The sequence below is a fragment of the Leucoraja erinacea genome, chromosome 12 (genome assembly GCF_028641065.1).
Source record: "Leucoraja erinacea ecotype New England chromosome 12, Leri_hhj_1, whole genome shotgun sequence".
NCBI classification, from domain to species: Eukaryota; Metazoa; Chordata; class Chondrichthyes; order Rajiformes; family Rajidae; genus Leucoraja; species Leucoraja erinaceus.
The window spans coordinates 47,540,043-47,553,811 of NC_073388.1; the positions used below are offsets into that span (position 1 = coordinate 47,540,043).

The following is a 13,769-nucleotide window of genomic DNA, read 5'->3' on the forward strand; positions in this document are numbered from 1 at the left end:
CATTCTGGGGTATTGTGTGTAGATTGATGATTTAAATGTTTTTTTTAATCCATTTTAGAATAAGGCTGTAACGTTACAAATTGTGGCAAAAGTGAAGGGGTCTGAATACTTCCTGAATGCACTGTATTTTCTTTGTTTCTTGGTGAGCTGGTGATTGATGTTTGTTGCTTATGGTTTGGATCTATAACTGGGCAGCAGCATAACTACAAGCTAGTTGTTGGCCCCTGCTTTGCCACCCCTTCACCTCCTCCCCCGACACCAGTCCCTCCCCCTGGAGGTATTCACCATAACATGGTGAAAATAGATTTGCTCTGTTCCCTTTAAAATGCTTATGATATAGTTGTGTAGAGGACACTTAATTTGATGAATGCTCCTATTGCAATACAGCCTGTCGCAGAGATGACTGCCTGTGCAACAGCCTGACATTGACCAAACCCGGAGAGAGCATGGGTCCAGTTTGGATATTCTGTGATACATTAATATAGCGTATTCTGTACCCCACAGAGTGACAACGACTTGGATAAATCTGCCTCACCAAAGCGCATTGACTTCATTCCAGTCTCACCAGCTCCGTCACCAACCAGAGGCATCGGCAAGGTAGGAGCTGAAACAGAGTCTGTCCTCTCTGTTTATTGAGAAAGAGCAGTCATTTGGTCCAACTCTCTATTGAGTAAACTTGCGATGAAGAGCTTGGATTGCTGACTGTATGTCAGCAGATGTGATGATGATGATGGACACTGCTTCATCCGATGCACGGTTCTCGGCGCTTGAGTGGAAGGAGAGAAATGGGGGTGTGCAGAACTCTCAGCATGCTAGGCAGGGGGGCGGGGGTGTGGGTATGCTGGCAAGGAACGGGGTAAATGGGGGCTGGTTGAGGTTGGTGAGCACCGTCTGGGTTCCAGCTTCGCTGGTTCCAGTGACGGATGGTGCCGGGGAAGAGATGAGTCTGAAGGAATGAGCTGCTGATATTTTACTGTTTGAAGATCTCCCACATTGGCAACGTGAAGATTTCAATCTTGGTTCTGTGCTGTGTTCACTTGCTCCTGTTCACAGAGTCATACAGCATGGAAACAGACTCTGCGGTCTAACTTCCCACGCCGACCAAGATGCCCCATCAATGCTAGTCCCACCTGCCCGTGTTTGGCCCATATCCCTCTAAACCTTTCCTATCCATGTCCCTGTCCCGATGTCTTGAATGTTGAATCCATGGACCTGCCTCAACTACCTCCTCTGACAGCTCATTCCATACACCCCAACACCCTCTCTGCAAAAACATTACAGCGAACAGAAAACATCCAAATTGGTCTTTCCTTTGGAAAAACTGCCAACAATTTTGACACAAGATCTTCATTGGGAACTGCTTACATTTTTGAGCTTGAGATTCTGGTTTTAGACCTTGCCTCCTGTAACAACGAAGGTGCTACCCAGAACACCAGCTGCAACTTGTTGCCACCATGATTGTAATTTCTGTACCCGAAAGTGATCCAGACAGCTGCAACTCCCCCTCCAGTTATTCCATTTTACTTGTTCTGTGTAGAGCAGAGTTTGCCAGCAGTTTGATAAACAGAGGTTCACCAAATTGCACGCTGTCCTTGTCTGCTAAAGATTCTGGCAAGAATATTTACTTTAACCTTTCGCACAGTCTTCCTTTGGGTAGCACGGTGGTGCAGCGGTAGAGTTGCTGTCTTACAGCGTCAGAGACCCATATTTGATCCTGACTACGGGTGCTGTCTGTACTAAGTTTGTACATTTGTCCTGTGACCTGCGTGGGTTTTCTCTGGAAGCTCCGGTTTCCTCCAACACTCCAAAGAGGTGCAGGTTTGTAGGCTAATTGGCGTGGTATAAAGGTAAATTGTCCGTAGTGTGTTTGGAACTAGTGTTACTGTGCAGGGATAGCTGGTCGGCGCAGACACGGTGGCCGAAGGGCCAGTTTCCGCTCTGTATCTCTAAACTAAACTAAACCTAGCAAGTAGTTTTGTGCAACGTTGTAAATCATGGAGCTGTTATAAGATTTGCTCACACTCACTGGTCTTCAAGTAGCTCAGGATATTCTGAACTAAAGATAAATCTAGATTATTTTTTACTATTTTCAGATTTTTATTTGACAAATTTTCCTTCATCTCTCACTATCTTTCTCTCTCTTCCTCTGTTTAATCACATGTGAAGAAGATGGAGGTATAACAAAAGTAGCAGGACTCTAAAATGGTCAGTGAAAGTTGGCTGAAATCTCTTTAAAGATTAATGGTTGGAGAAAGTCCACTTCAGTCCAACTCCACCTATGGCAAGAGGGACATTCTTTGTTAACAATGTAGTGTTAAGCCCAAGTTCACTTCATAATAATTGGTTTGTATAATTGTACTTGAGAATTGTGTGTGCCTGTGCCTGCCCGCATTATGGCGGTGTTGGAAGTGCTTGTGAAATGTTTTGGATTAATTGTCACTTTTCCTCCTTCATGTCCTACAGCAATGCTTCTCACCTTCCCTGCAGATTTTTGTCAGTAGTAATGGGCTCCCTCCAAGTCCCAACCCCAGCCCAACACGCAGGTTTGCCACGTAAGTGTTACTCTAGAAGAAAGTTTACAGTAATTCTTTGAACAAAAGCAAGATTGGCTGAGAGTGGCATGTATGTTTTATTTTTCACTGAGGGGTCATGGGCAGGGGAAGAATTTATTCTGTCACTGTCATATGAAATGTGCTTTTCCGAACAACAACGTTAGTGTTAAAGGCAGCACTATGGAAAAAGGTAGTGATTGATACTGTTATAGACTTCCTCTGCTTCATTGATGTTCTACGTTGAGTGAGACATCAGGTAAAGGTAGAGTTAACACAGAGACAATCTGCAGCAAAACGTTTTGTTCAACTGGTATTGAATGTTAGACCCGCATTGCTATACTAGGGTCATATCTAGCCTCTATGCTATTGCAAGGGGTAAGGACACTGAGCAAATATAAAACAGAGGTAAAGGAAAGGATGATATCTATCTGTCAACTACAGAAGGCTTGATGCATGATCTGACAGAAGGCTGTAAGATGGTGGAGTGAGAGAAGGGGGAGGTCAGATATAGACCATGTGAAAATGAGAGATGGATGGAAATCAGCAATGTGTAGGAAGAGGACCAGTGGAGCTTTGAAACAATCAGTGCTCCATCTGTAGACTTTGTCAGGCGCATTTGGATTATTGAGTGCAGTTCTGGTCGCCCCATTACAGGGAGGATGTCGAAGCTTTGGAGAAATGCAGAAGAGGTTTACCTGGGTAGCTCTGCTGGTGATGGATGGAATTCAGTCCCTTGCGAGGGAAGACATAGGGACTGATGAGGTAGAGTCACTGTGGATCGAGTTGAGGAATTGTAAAGGCAAGAAGACACTAATTGGTGTTATCTACAGACCCCCAAATAGTAGCCCGGATGTAGGGTGTAAGTTGCAGCACGAGTTAAAACTAGCATGTAACAAAGGTAATGCCACTGAGATGATGGGGGATTTCAATATGCAGGTAGACTGGGAAAATCAGGTTGGTTCAGGACCCCAAGATAGAGAGTTTGTAGAGTGCCTACGAGATGGATTCTTAGAGCAGCTTGTAATGGAGCCGACCAGAGAAAAGACAATTTTGGATTTAGTGTTGTCCAATGAACCAGATTTGATAAGAGAACTCAAGGTAAAGGAACCGCTTGGAGGTAGTGATCATAATATGATTAGTTTTCATCTGCAATTTGAGAAGGAGAAGGATAAATCGGAAGTGTCAGTGATGCAATTGAACAAAGGGGACTATGAAGGCATGAGAGGGGAGCTGCCCAAGGTAGACTGGAAAGGGATCCTAGCAGGAATGACGGTGGAACACCATGGCAGAATTTTCTGGGCATAATCCAGAAGACGTAGGATCATTTCGTTCCAAAAAGGAAGAAAGATTCTAAGGGGAGTAGGAGGCAACCGTGGCTGACAAGAGAAGTTAGGGATAGAATAAAACTAAATGAAAAGATGTATAACACAGCAAAGAGTAGCCGGAAGCCAGAGGATTGGACAACAGAAACGGCAAACTTATACACGTGGGAACGCGTTTAAACACGTGAACATAGACTTGAAATCTCGTAAGAATACTCAGGGGCTATAAGGAATACACAAACAATTTCCCAGAAGTACTGGAGGACAGAAGATCAAAGGGGGTAGAGGAACTGAAAAAAATTATTAGGCGAGAAATAGTATTGGGTAGGCTAATGGGACTGAAGGATGATCAATCTCCTGGGCCTGATGGTCTGCATCCCAGGGTCCTCAGGGAGGTAGCTCTAGAAATAGTGGAAGCACTGGTGATCATTTTCCAATGTTCAATAGATTCAGGATCAGTTCCTGTGGATTGGAGGATAGTTAATGTTATCCCACTTTTCAAGAAAGGAGCGAGAGAGAAAACGGGGAATTACAGACCAGTTAGCATGACTTCGATGGTGGGAAAGATGCTGGAGTCAATCATTAAAGTGGTAATAATGGGGCATTTGGATAGCAGTAAAAGGATTAGTCCAAGTCAGCATGGATTTATGAAAGGAAAATCATGCTTGACTAATCTTCTGGAATTTTTTGAGGATGTGACAAGTAAAATGGATGAAGGGGAGCCAGTGGATGTAGTGTATCTAGACTTTCAGAAAGCCTTTGATAAGGTCCCGCATGGGAGACTGGTAACTAAAATTAGAGCACATGGTATTAGGGCTAGGGTGTTGACGTGGATAGAAAATTGGTTGGCAGACAGGAAGCAAAGAGTAGGAGTGAACGGGTCCTTTTCAGAATGGCAGGCATTGGCGAGTGGAGTGCCGCAAGGCTCGGTGTTGGGGCCACAACTGTTTACCATATATATTAATGATTTGAAGAGGGAATTAGGAGCAACACTAGCAAGTTTGCAGATGACACAAAGCTGGGTGGCCGTGTGAACAGTGAAGAGGATGTTAGGAGGTTGCAGGGTGACCTGGACAGGTTGAGTGTGTGGGCAGATGCGTGGCAGATGCAGTATAATATAGATAAATGTGAGGTTATCCACGTTGGTGGCAAAAAACAAGGGGGCAGATTATTATCTTAATGGGGTTCGGTAAGGGGGAGGTACAGCGAGACCTGGGTGTCCTTGTACACCGGTCACTGAAAGTTGGCGTGCAGGTACAGCAGGCAGTGAAGAAAGCTAATGGAATGTTGGCCTTCATAACAAGAGGATTTCAGTATAGGAGTAGAGAGTTCTTCTGCAGTTGTATAGGGCTCTGGTAAGACCACATCTGTAGTATTGTGTACAGTTTTGGTCTCCTAATTTGAGGAAGGACATCCTTGTGATTGAGGTAGTGCAGCGTAGGTTCACGAGATTGATCCCTGGGATGGCGGGACTGTCATATGAGGAAAGATTGAAAAGATGAGGCTTGTATTTACTGGAGTTTAGAAGGATGAGAGGGATCTTATAAAAATATATAAAATTATAAAAGGACTGGACAAGCTAGATGCAGGAAAAATGTTCCCAATGTTGGGCGAGTCCAGAACCAGGGGCCACAGTCTTAGAATAAAAGGGAGGCTATTTAAGACTGAGGTGAGAAAAAACTTTTTCACCCAGAGAGTTGTGAATTTGTGGAATTCCCTGCCACAGAGGGCAGTGGAGGCCAAATCACTGGATGGATTTAAGAGAGAGTTAGATCTCATGGGGCTGGTGGAATCGAGGGACATGGGGAGAAGGCAGGCACGGGTTATTGATTGGGGACGGTCAGCCATGATCACAATGAATGGCGGTGCTGGCTCGAAGGGCCGAATGGACACCTGCACCTATTTTATATGTTTCTAATGTTTGGGACACATGGCATCACAAGTGTTTATAATTGCTCGGGTGTGTTTAATTGCCTCCTTAATTCAGGTACAAGAGAGCTCTCAGCACCTAGCCTTTCCTCCAGTCTTTCCATCACCTTTGGAAACTTTTATTGCTGTTTATCAACATGGGGGACAAAGTTGTACCAATGAAAGTCAAAGAAGCCATTATTGAGAAACAAGAACAAAACTGTTAGAGACATTAGGCTTACCAAAATCAACTGTTTGGAACATCATTAAGAAGAAAGAGAGCACTGGTGAGCTTACTATTTGCAAAGGGACTGGCAGGCCAAGGAAGACCTCCATAGCTGATGACAGAAGAATTCTCTCTATAATAAAGAAAAATCCCCAAACACTTGTCCGACAGATCAGAAATGCTCTTCAGGAGTCGGGTGTGGATTTGTCAATGACCACTTTCCGCAGAAGACTTCATGAACAGAAATACAGAGGCTACACTGCAAGATGCAAACCACTGGTTAGCTGCAAAAATAGGATGGCCAGGTTACAGTTTGCCAAAAAGTATTTAAAAGAGAAACCAGAAAAATTCTGCTAAAAGTTTTTGTGGACAGATGAGTCGCAGATTTAACATATCAGAGTGATGGCAAGAGCAAAGTATGGAGGAGAGAAGGAACTGCACAAGATCCAAAGCATACCACCTCATCTGTGAAACACAGTGGTGGGGGGGGGGGGGGGTGTTATGGCCTGGGCATGTATGGCTGCTGAAGGTACTGGCTCACTTATCTTCATTGATGATACAACTGCTGATGGTAGTAGCATAATGAATTCTCAAGTGTTAGACACATCCAATCTGCTCAAGTTCAAACAAATGCCTCAAAACTTATAGGCTGGCGGTGCATTCTACAGCAAGACCATGATCCCAAACCTACTGCTAAAGCAACAAAGAAGTTTTTCAAAGCTAAAAAATGGTCAATTCTTGAGTGGCCAATCACCCGATCGGAACCCAATTGAGCTTGCCTTTTATATGCTGAAGAGAAAACTGAAGGGGACTAGCCCCCAAAACAAGCATAAGCTAAAGATGGCTGTAATACAGGCCTGGCAGAGCATCACCGGAGAAGACACCCAGCAACTGGTGATGTCTGTGAATCGCAGACTTCAAGCTGTCATTGCATGCAAAGAATATGCAACAAAATACTAAACATGACTACTTTCATTTACGACATTGCTGTGTCCTAATGTGTCCTGAAATTAGGTGGGGGGGGGGTGACTATGTATAAACACTGTTGTAATTTCTACATGGTGAAACCAAAATGTATAAAAAATGGCTTTTAAATTAAATTAAAATCTGACAATGTGCATGTTAATCACATATGATTTTTGTTTTTAATTACAAATCTCAAATTGTGGAGTACAGAGGCAAGTAAATAAATGATGGGCCTTTGTCCCAAACATTATGGAGGGCATTGTAGGGTGTGGCCAGTGTCTCTGCAGTTTACACCTTGTCAAAGATCATGTTTGCCTCATCCAGAACAAGAGTATTTGGAGAGCCTTATGAGCCCATCCACCGTCAACAGGGCTTTCCATTACTGAGCATGAAGGCATTGTAGCTAACACCCTTGTCGGGTATGAGGCTTGAAGCTCGGGCTCCATGGCCATGAATCTCCAATGTTCTACCTCTATTCTCACAGTGAGCCTCCTCAGTGTGAGTGTGTTGGTGCAGTTCCTGGCCAGAGACATCGGCACTGGTGCAGGGTAGTCTCTGGGCAGAGATGGTGACTCTGGTACGGTGTAGTCTCTGGGCTGTTATGGTGACCCTGGTGCGGTGTAGTATCCGGGCTTTGATGGTGACACTGGTGCAATGTTGTCTCTGGACAGAGATGGTGACACTAGTACGTCAACAGTACTGATGTCAAGGTCTTCATTAAAGCACTGTTGCTGTAAGAACCTTTCAGCCATCTGCAGAAATGCTATAATTCCAAGTAAAATGTAGGTTTTTTTTAATTTTGTGTGTTAAGAAATTATTCTTTCAGCATAAATTAATTTGTCATTATAGTTTATCGCAAGGTTGGCCACAATGATTTCTTTCCCTAGTACAAATACTCTGCTGCTCGGTGGGAAGCCGTCACACAGAGGAGACATCTTCTGTCGAGACAATTCATTGCCCCAGAGTCCATCAAGGCCTCTACACCCCGGGTTCATGGGGAGGGCTTGCTTTTGGTCATGTGCTAGTTCTGGACCTGTAAAGTTACTGAGACAAGCGTTGGTTCTAACTTGTTCATCTCCATTGTGCATTCAGTAGGAGAAGTCAGAGCCCTATCAACTGCATCAGGCCCAGTGTGCTGGGGCCATTGAAACGAAAAGGTAAATGATCCAAATGTTGGTTTTCCTATTTAACATATGATTTAATTCTGTTTGTTTACATTCTGAGGCAATGTAAATTATGTTCCGAAGAGCACAGACTCGAATCCGACACTCTTAACCAGGCCCCTCGGCTGGTTGGGTGCTTGGAGATGGTTCTATGGCACTGTTTGAAGAAGTTTACATCAACATTTCAGTCCCGATCAACAGCATTCATTCACTCTCAGAATGGGGGGGGGATCAGCAGCATTTATTGACCTTGAGAGGAGGCGGTGACCTGCTGGTGAGGCCATCAACAGGTGAGGTGCTGAAGGGAAGGAGCTTTCAGATGTAGGTCAATGAAAGAACAGGCTTTTAGTTCCTAGTCAGAGGCTTCTGGACTGGTGGCGGTCCCATGCACTCATTCACCTCATTAGACATCGGAGCAGATTTAGCCATTTGGCCATTTGGTCCATCCGTTCAGTCAAGGCTGATCTATCCCTCTCAACTCCATTCTCCTGCCATCTCCCCATAGTCTTTGACATCCTCGCCCTGTCCTTGTGATGGATTTGGAGACATAAGGAACTGTAGATGCTGGAATCTAGAGTAAAACACACAGTGCTGGAAGAACTCAGCAGGTCTGGCAGCATCTGTGGAGGGAATGGCCAGCCGACATTTTAGATGGGACCTTTATTCAGACTGGTAGAGAATGCAGGTTTGGGACTTTATTCAGACTGGTAGAGGATGCAGGAGGTGCTGGTGGAGTAGCCTGGCTGAGTAATTGTACACAGCACCCAGTGCAGCGAATGTGCTGATGCTACAGGGAGTGGATGGATGTCCATCGTATACTGTTAGGCTGCACACAAGGCCAGGGAGAAGGAATAGTTGCAGTGATTTGGTTGCAGCAGCTGCTTCTGCCACACAAGATCACTGTAGTGTCATTTTCTTGCCATGAACCCCTTGATATATTGATATTCAGACTAAAGTAGGGTCCCGACCCAAAAATCCTCTATCCATTCCCTCCACAGATGCTGTCCGACCTGCTGAGTTCCTCCAGCACTTTGTTCTTTGCTGAAGATTGCACATCTACAATGTCTTATCTGTCTGCTGTATTGTTCTGCTCCAAGTTCTCATCAGACAGTTTTTATTCTGCCTCCTTGCTTCAATAATGGAGTCACATTTGCTTCCATTCAATTTGTAGGAATCTTTCCAGAATCTGTTTTTTTTTTAAATTGGAAGATGATAACTAGAGTATTCACTGTCCCCATAATCATCTCTTTCACATTGTTGTACAGCACCGGGTTCTGGGGTTAATCAGATTTCAGGCACTTTAACTTCTCCAGTAGTTTTTTTTTCCCTGTATTAATTTATTTTCATTCATTATTTGGCTGAAGTTTCTCTGGGAGGTTTTCAATGTTACTCATGATTACGCTCACAAGCGATTTGATTGCTCTGCCATCCCTTTTCCCTATCGTCATGTCTGTTCGTAAATGACGTTTGCTCGCACTGTCTGTTAATTTCACATACAACTCCTGCAGTCCCATTGTGATTCATTCTAATTGTCTGATATCTTTAGTTACATATTTCTTAGTCATCCTTTGCTGAATGCTAAACCTGGATGGGTTGGGCTGGTTTTCGGAGTGGAAGTGGCTGTGGGAGGGGTCTGATGGATATGCAGTATTTGGTGGGGGCAGGGACAGGAACAATGGGGGTAACAGTTTGCTTTGTTGCCAATGATGACTGTCACCAGAGGGCACAGGTTTAGGGAAGGGGTAAGAAATGCATAACCAGAAATCTTTAACCTGTACATTCTGAATGTCACCTCATTATTAGCATGAATTTGACTTTTTAGTTTAGAGATATACCATGTAAACAGGCCCATTACCCCACCGGCTTCACACAAACTGTTCTCACTAGTTCTTCTCATCCACTCTCCACACACCAGGGGCAATTTTATAGAGGCCAAATAACCAACAAAAACCTGCACATATTTGGGATGTGGGAGGAACCCTGAGCACTCACACGGTCACAGGGCAAACTTGTAAACTCCACACAGTCAACAACGAAGGTTTGGACCAAACCCGGGTCTCTGGCATTGTGAGTTAGCGGCACTACCAGCTGCACCACTCAGCCACCCTTCATTAATATGACTTAAGTTTTAAAGTTCCCAATAAATACTACATTAGCCTTGTTACATGAATCTCTAATTTATTTGCAATCCCCTGCATCACAACTACAGGTGTGATCTCATTCACTCCTTGATCCTGAATGTTGATGATAGGGGATTCAGCAATGGATTTAGTGACTAGATGTTCTCGTTGGCAATTGTAGTCCCTAGTTCTTGTCTGCCAAGAATATGGTTCAGTGTTGCTGCATGTTGGGGACAGATCTTCCACCTCCCTGACTTGCTGCAGTGAATATTTTATTCATGATCTCACAAACAGCAGTGAGAAAAAATTAAACATAGCCTGGGTTATGTGGAGTGAATCAACTCTTTGTATTCAGAACTCCTTCCATTGAGTTGTAGGTGGCTTCATGGTGCCATGTCGCCCACAGACCATCGACGCACCTTCCTTCATTGTGCTCCTGCAGTGTTCCACCTAAGTGCTCCTTAGAGGCATGAGCAGCTTCGCAAAGCCCATCCATGGAGTTCTTCAATGCCCGTAAACAGCACTGTGATAAAGAACAGTGATATGGGTGAAGGTGTTTGCCCCAGTGCATCAAGGATAAACTCACTGCCACAGCTTCCTTGGCTTGGCTGCATCAGAGAGAAATGGTGCAGACTCGGTGCAACGGCACTTTGAAAGCTCAAGCGTCACTCCCTGGGTCTGTACTGGAGTCCGGCCTGCACCTTCCTGCTCAAGGGCATGAACCTTTGGATTCAGGGTGTGGGTCCCTGGTTCAAAGTCCTGAGTGTTTGCAGAGGGACATGTTATCTGCAGTTCTGATGATCCATCTCTATTTTGTCTCAGGTGAGATGGATGTAGAAAGCCAACCAAAGCGACTATTCCAAGGAACTGCAACCATGCTGCCATCGGATGCCTCCCATTCGCCAGAACACGACTCCTGGTGAGAAGGCATTCCTTCCTGGGATGGACTATTATTTATTTCCTAACCTATTTGGGGGATTTCTCTTTGTTGTGCTCGATTACCTATGTAGTTTGGGGAGTATCTGTAGTCGCCCACTTACCAACTGTTGCATTCCAGCAAAAGCAACACGCTGCTACCTGCCCTACCTGCCTCTAATGAGACCATGGCTGATCAGACTGTAACCTCCACCTCCTTGTGTTACCTTGACCTCTGTTGCTTCATCTACCTTCAATACGTAATCCGTAATTAAATAATGATGTCCAATTCTAGATTCTGTCACAAGAGGAAACGTGCTCACACATGCGCCCTTTCCGGACCTCTCTCACTGCTCTGAACTCCATTCAGTGGAGGCCAAACCTGCCCAGACTTTCTTCACAAGGCAACCCACTCACTCACCCCTGCCCTGCCCTGCAGATGTGACCACATCCCTGTCCTGCAGATGTGAGGTCTCTGCGGCCCTGCGGATGTGGCCACATCCCTGTCTTGCAGATGTGAAGTGTATACCTGTGTATATCCATCGTAGTAAATCTCAGTTATCCCAAGATATGGAAAGAAATAACCCAATGTTCCTGCTGCTGAAAGCTTGTTGGCATTTGGATAATGTTTGTAATTGATGATACTTAATTTGCAGCGCGATACCGAGCAGTGACGTGTTCCTGCGCGTCTCTGCAGACTGCTTGGCCGGCAGCGTCAGCAACGGTGACTCAGGGCCCGAGTGCCTGGCCAGATCCAGTGCAGTCCGAGCACCTGCCTCCATCGTGTCCTTCACTACAGATCCCGAATGTTCACCAAAGTGACCCTGACCTCCCGATGGAACGTTGGAATGAGAGAGTTTGGAAGCAGAGTACATCCATAGTAATATGATGTCAAATGTGCAGTGCCATTAATATGTCATTGTCTATCAGGATCTCCGTGTAAAGAACTGATTGTAGAAATTCTGAGAAACATTTTCTCCTTTTTTAAAATATTTTCCCCCTGAGATTGCGCATTTACTTTTTACTTCAGGACGTGGGGTCAGAGACGGTGAATGGTGTCCCAGCAGCGAACCAGAGGGGAAAGCTCTAACGGCAGGCCGACTGAGGGCAACTGAGGCTGCACCTCTTTCACTTGCAACCTCCCGTTTTTATGGATAGTACTAACTGGAAAGGCTTTTGACTTGAATTTATTTTTAAGCCATTGTCAACCAGGTTTCTGTGCTTTTCTCAAATGAGCACAGTTGTTGAGAGCAGGGCTGGCAGCCGTATTTCATGGTGGGAGAGATGGCCGTGAGCATCGAAGGTCTCTGACTTCCAAGAGTTCTTTTGTACAGACCTGGTTACTTTAGTGTGTTTCTTTTTTGAATGTTGCAAAAGCACCTTTTGCAGCCTGGCCTTGCCTGTGGGTCGGGCTGCTGCCGAGTGTTCCTACCTACCCTGTAACAATGTGCATAGTGTAACATACCGCAGCGGTTACAGGATCAGCCTAATTTAATATTGTGCTTCACAGCTCTCCAAGACAGCAGCAACCTACATTGCTTGGTATGTGTATAATTCACAGATCCTTCAAACAGATTACATGCTTTTGGCAAAATAAATTATTAGTTTATTGAGCTACAATGTGATTTTTAAAACTCTGATTTTTCTCCAATTGTGTTTATGTGCATTTAATTCTGCCCCACTGCAGCTTTTGTTGACCTTGGCTCCACGTACAGGAGACCAGTTAGCACAATTATTTTTGCGTGTCTATGGACATGGAGGAAATGCAGAAAGGTGGATATCCTGAACGTGTGGTTGTGTGATGGTGCAGTGATGGGGAATATTGTGTGGATTGGACAGAGTCCCAAAGCCTGGATCGGTGCAGATTTCCACAGAGCAAACTATATTTACATCCTGACTATGGTGCTGTCTGTACAGAGTTTGTACGTTCTTCCTATGACTGCGTGGGTTTTCTCAGAAACCTTCGGTTTCCACCCACACTCCAAAGTTGTACAGGCTTGTAGTTAATTGGCTTGGTATAAGTGTAAATTGTCCCTAGTGTGTGTCATATAGTGTTAGTGTGCGGGGAATCACTGGTCGGTGCGGACTCAGTGGGCCAAAGGGTCTGTTTCTGCGCTGTATCTCGAAACTAAATTAAACACTGCCGAATATCCACTGCACGGTGGATGGCACTGACAAAGGTCTCACCCAGACAGTCCCTGCTCCATCTCAAAGCAGAAGAAGTCTTTGCTATGGCTCTCTGATCTGTGCATCTGTCACTCCCCCGTTTACAGTTGGCATTCTAGGACTGGTGCAGCCCGTGCTGCAGCGATGTAGTCTGAAGTTGAGGAAACGGAAGGCTGAGCCGGTTTCTGCCTCCCCTCTCCCCTCCTGTCCCATCCAGAGGGATACCTGGACATGGTGCCAGGAGGTGTTGGCAACTTTGGGTAGACTTCAGCAGGTGGCCTTGGTTCCCCTCCAGGAGCCAGTTCTAAGCTGTGCTACTCAGTGACATGACCGCCTGTAACGATGGAGGTCGTGCGATGCAGAGCTGTGGGAGTTTGTATCTCGCACTTGATCATTGTGGACTGGCGGCACCTTGCGTGAGGGAGGTTGAG

At 45.2% G+C, this 13,769-nt stretch overlaps 1 protein-coding gene across 2 annotated transcripts in view; it reads left to right on the forward strand.

Annotated features, from left to right (window-relative positions):
* pabir2 (PABIR family member 2) overlaps positions 1–12,792 on the forward strand; it is a 54,421-nt gene extending 41,629 nt beyond the window's left edge. For both annotated transcript variants that reach the window (XM_055644098.1, XM_055644099.1), the window contains exons 6-10: positions 505–597; positions 2,464–2,552; positions 8,067–8,131; positions 11,080–11,176; positions 11,829–12,792. In XM_055644098.1, the coding sequence (XP_055500073.1) occupies positions 505–597; positions 2,464–2,552; positions 8,067–8,131; positions 11,080–11,176; positions 11,829–11,994 (510 nt within the window). In that variant the 3' untranslated portion in view covers positions 11,995–12,792. The remainder of the gene's footprint in view (positions 1–504; positions 598–2,463; positions 2,553–8,066; positions 8,132–11,079; positions 11,177–11,828) is intronic.
* Positions 12,793–13,769: the final 977 nt, after the last annotated feature.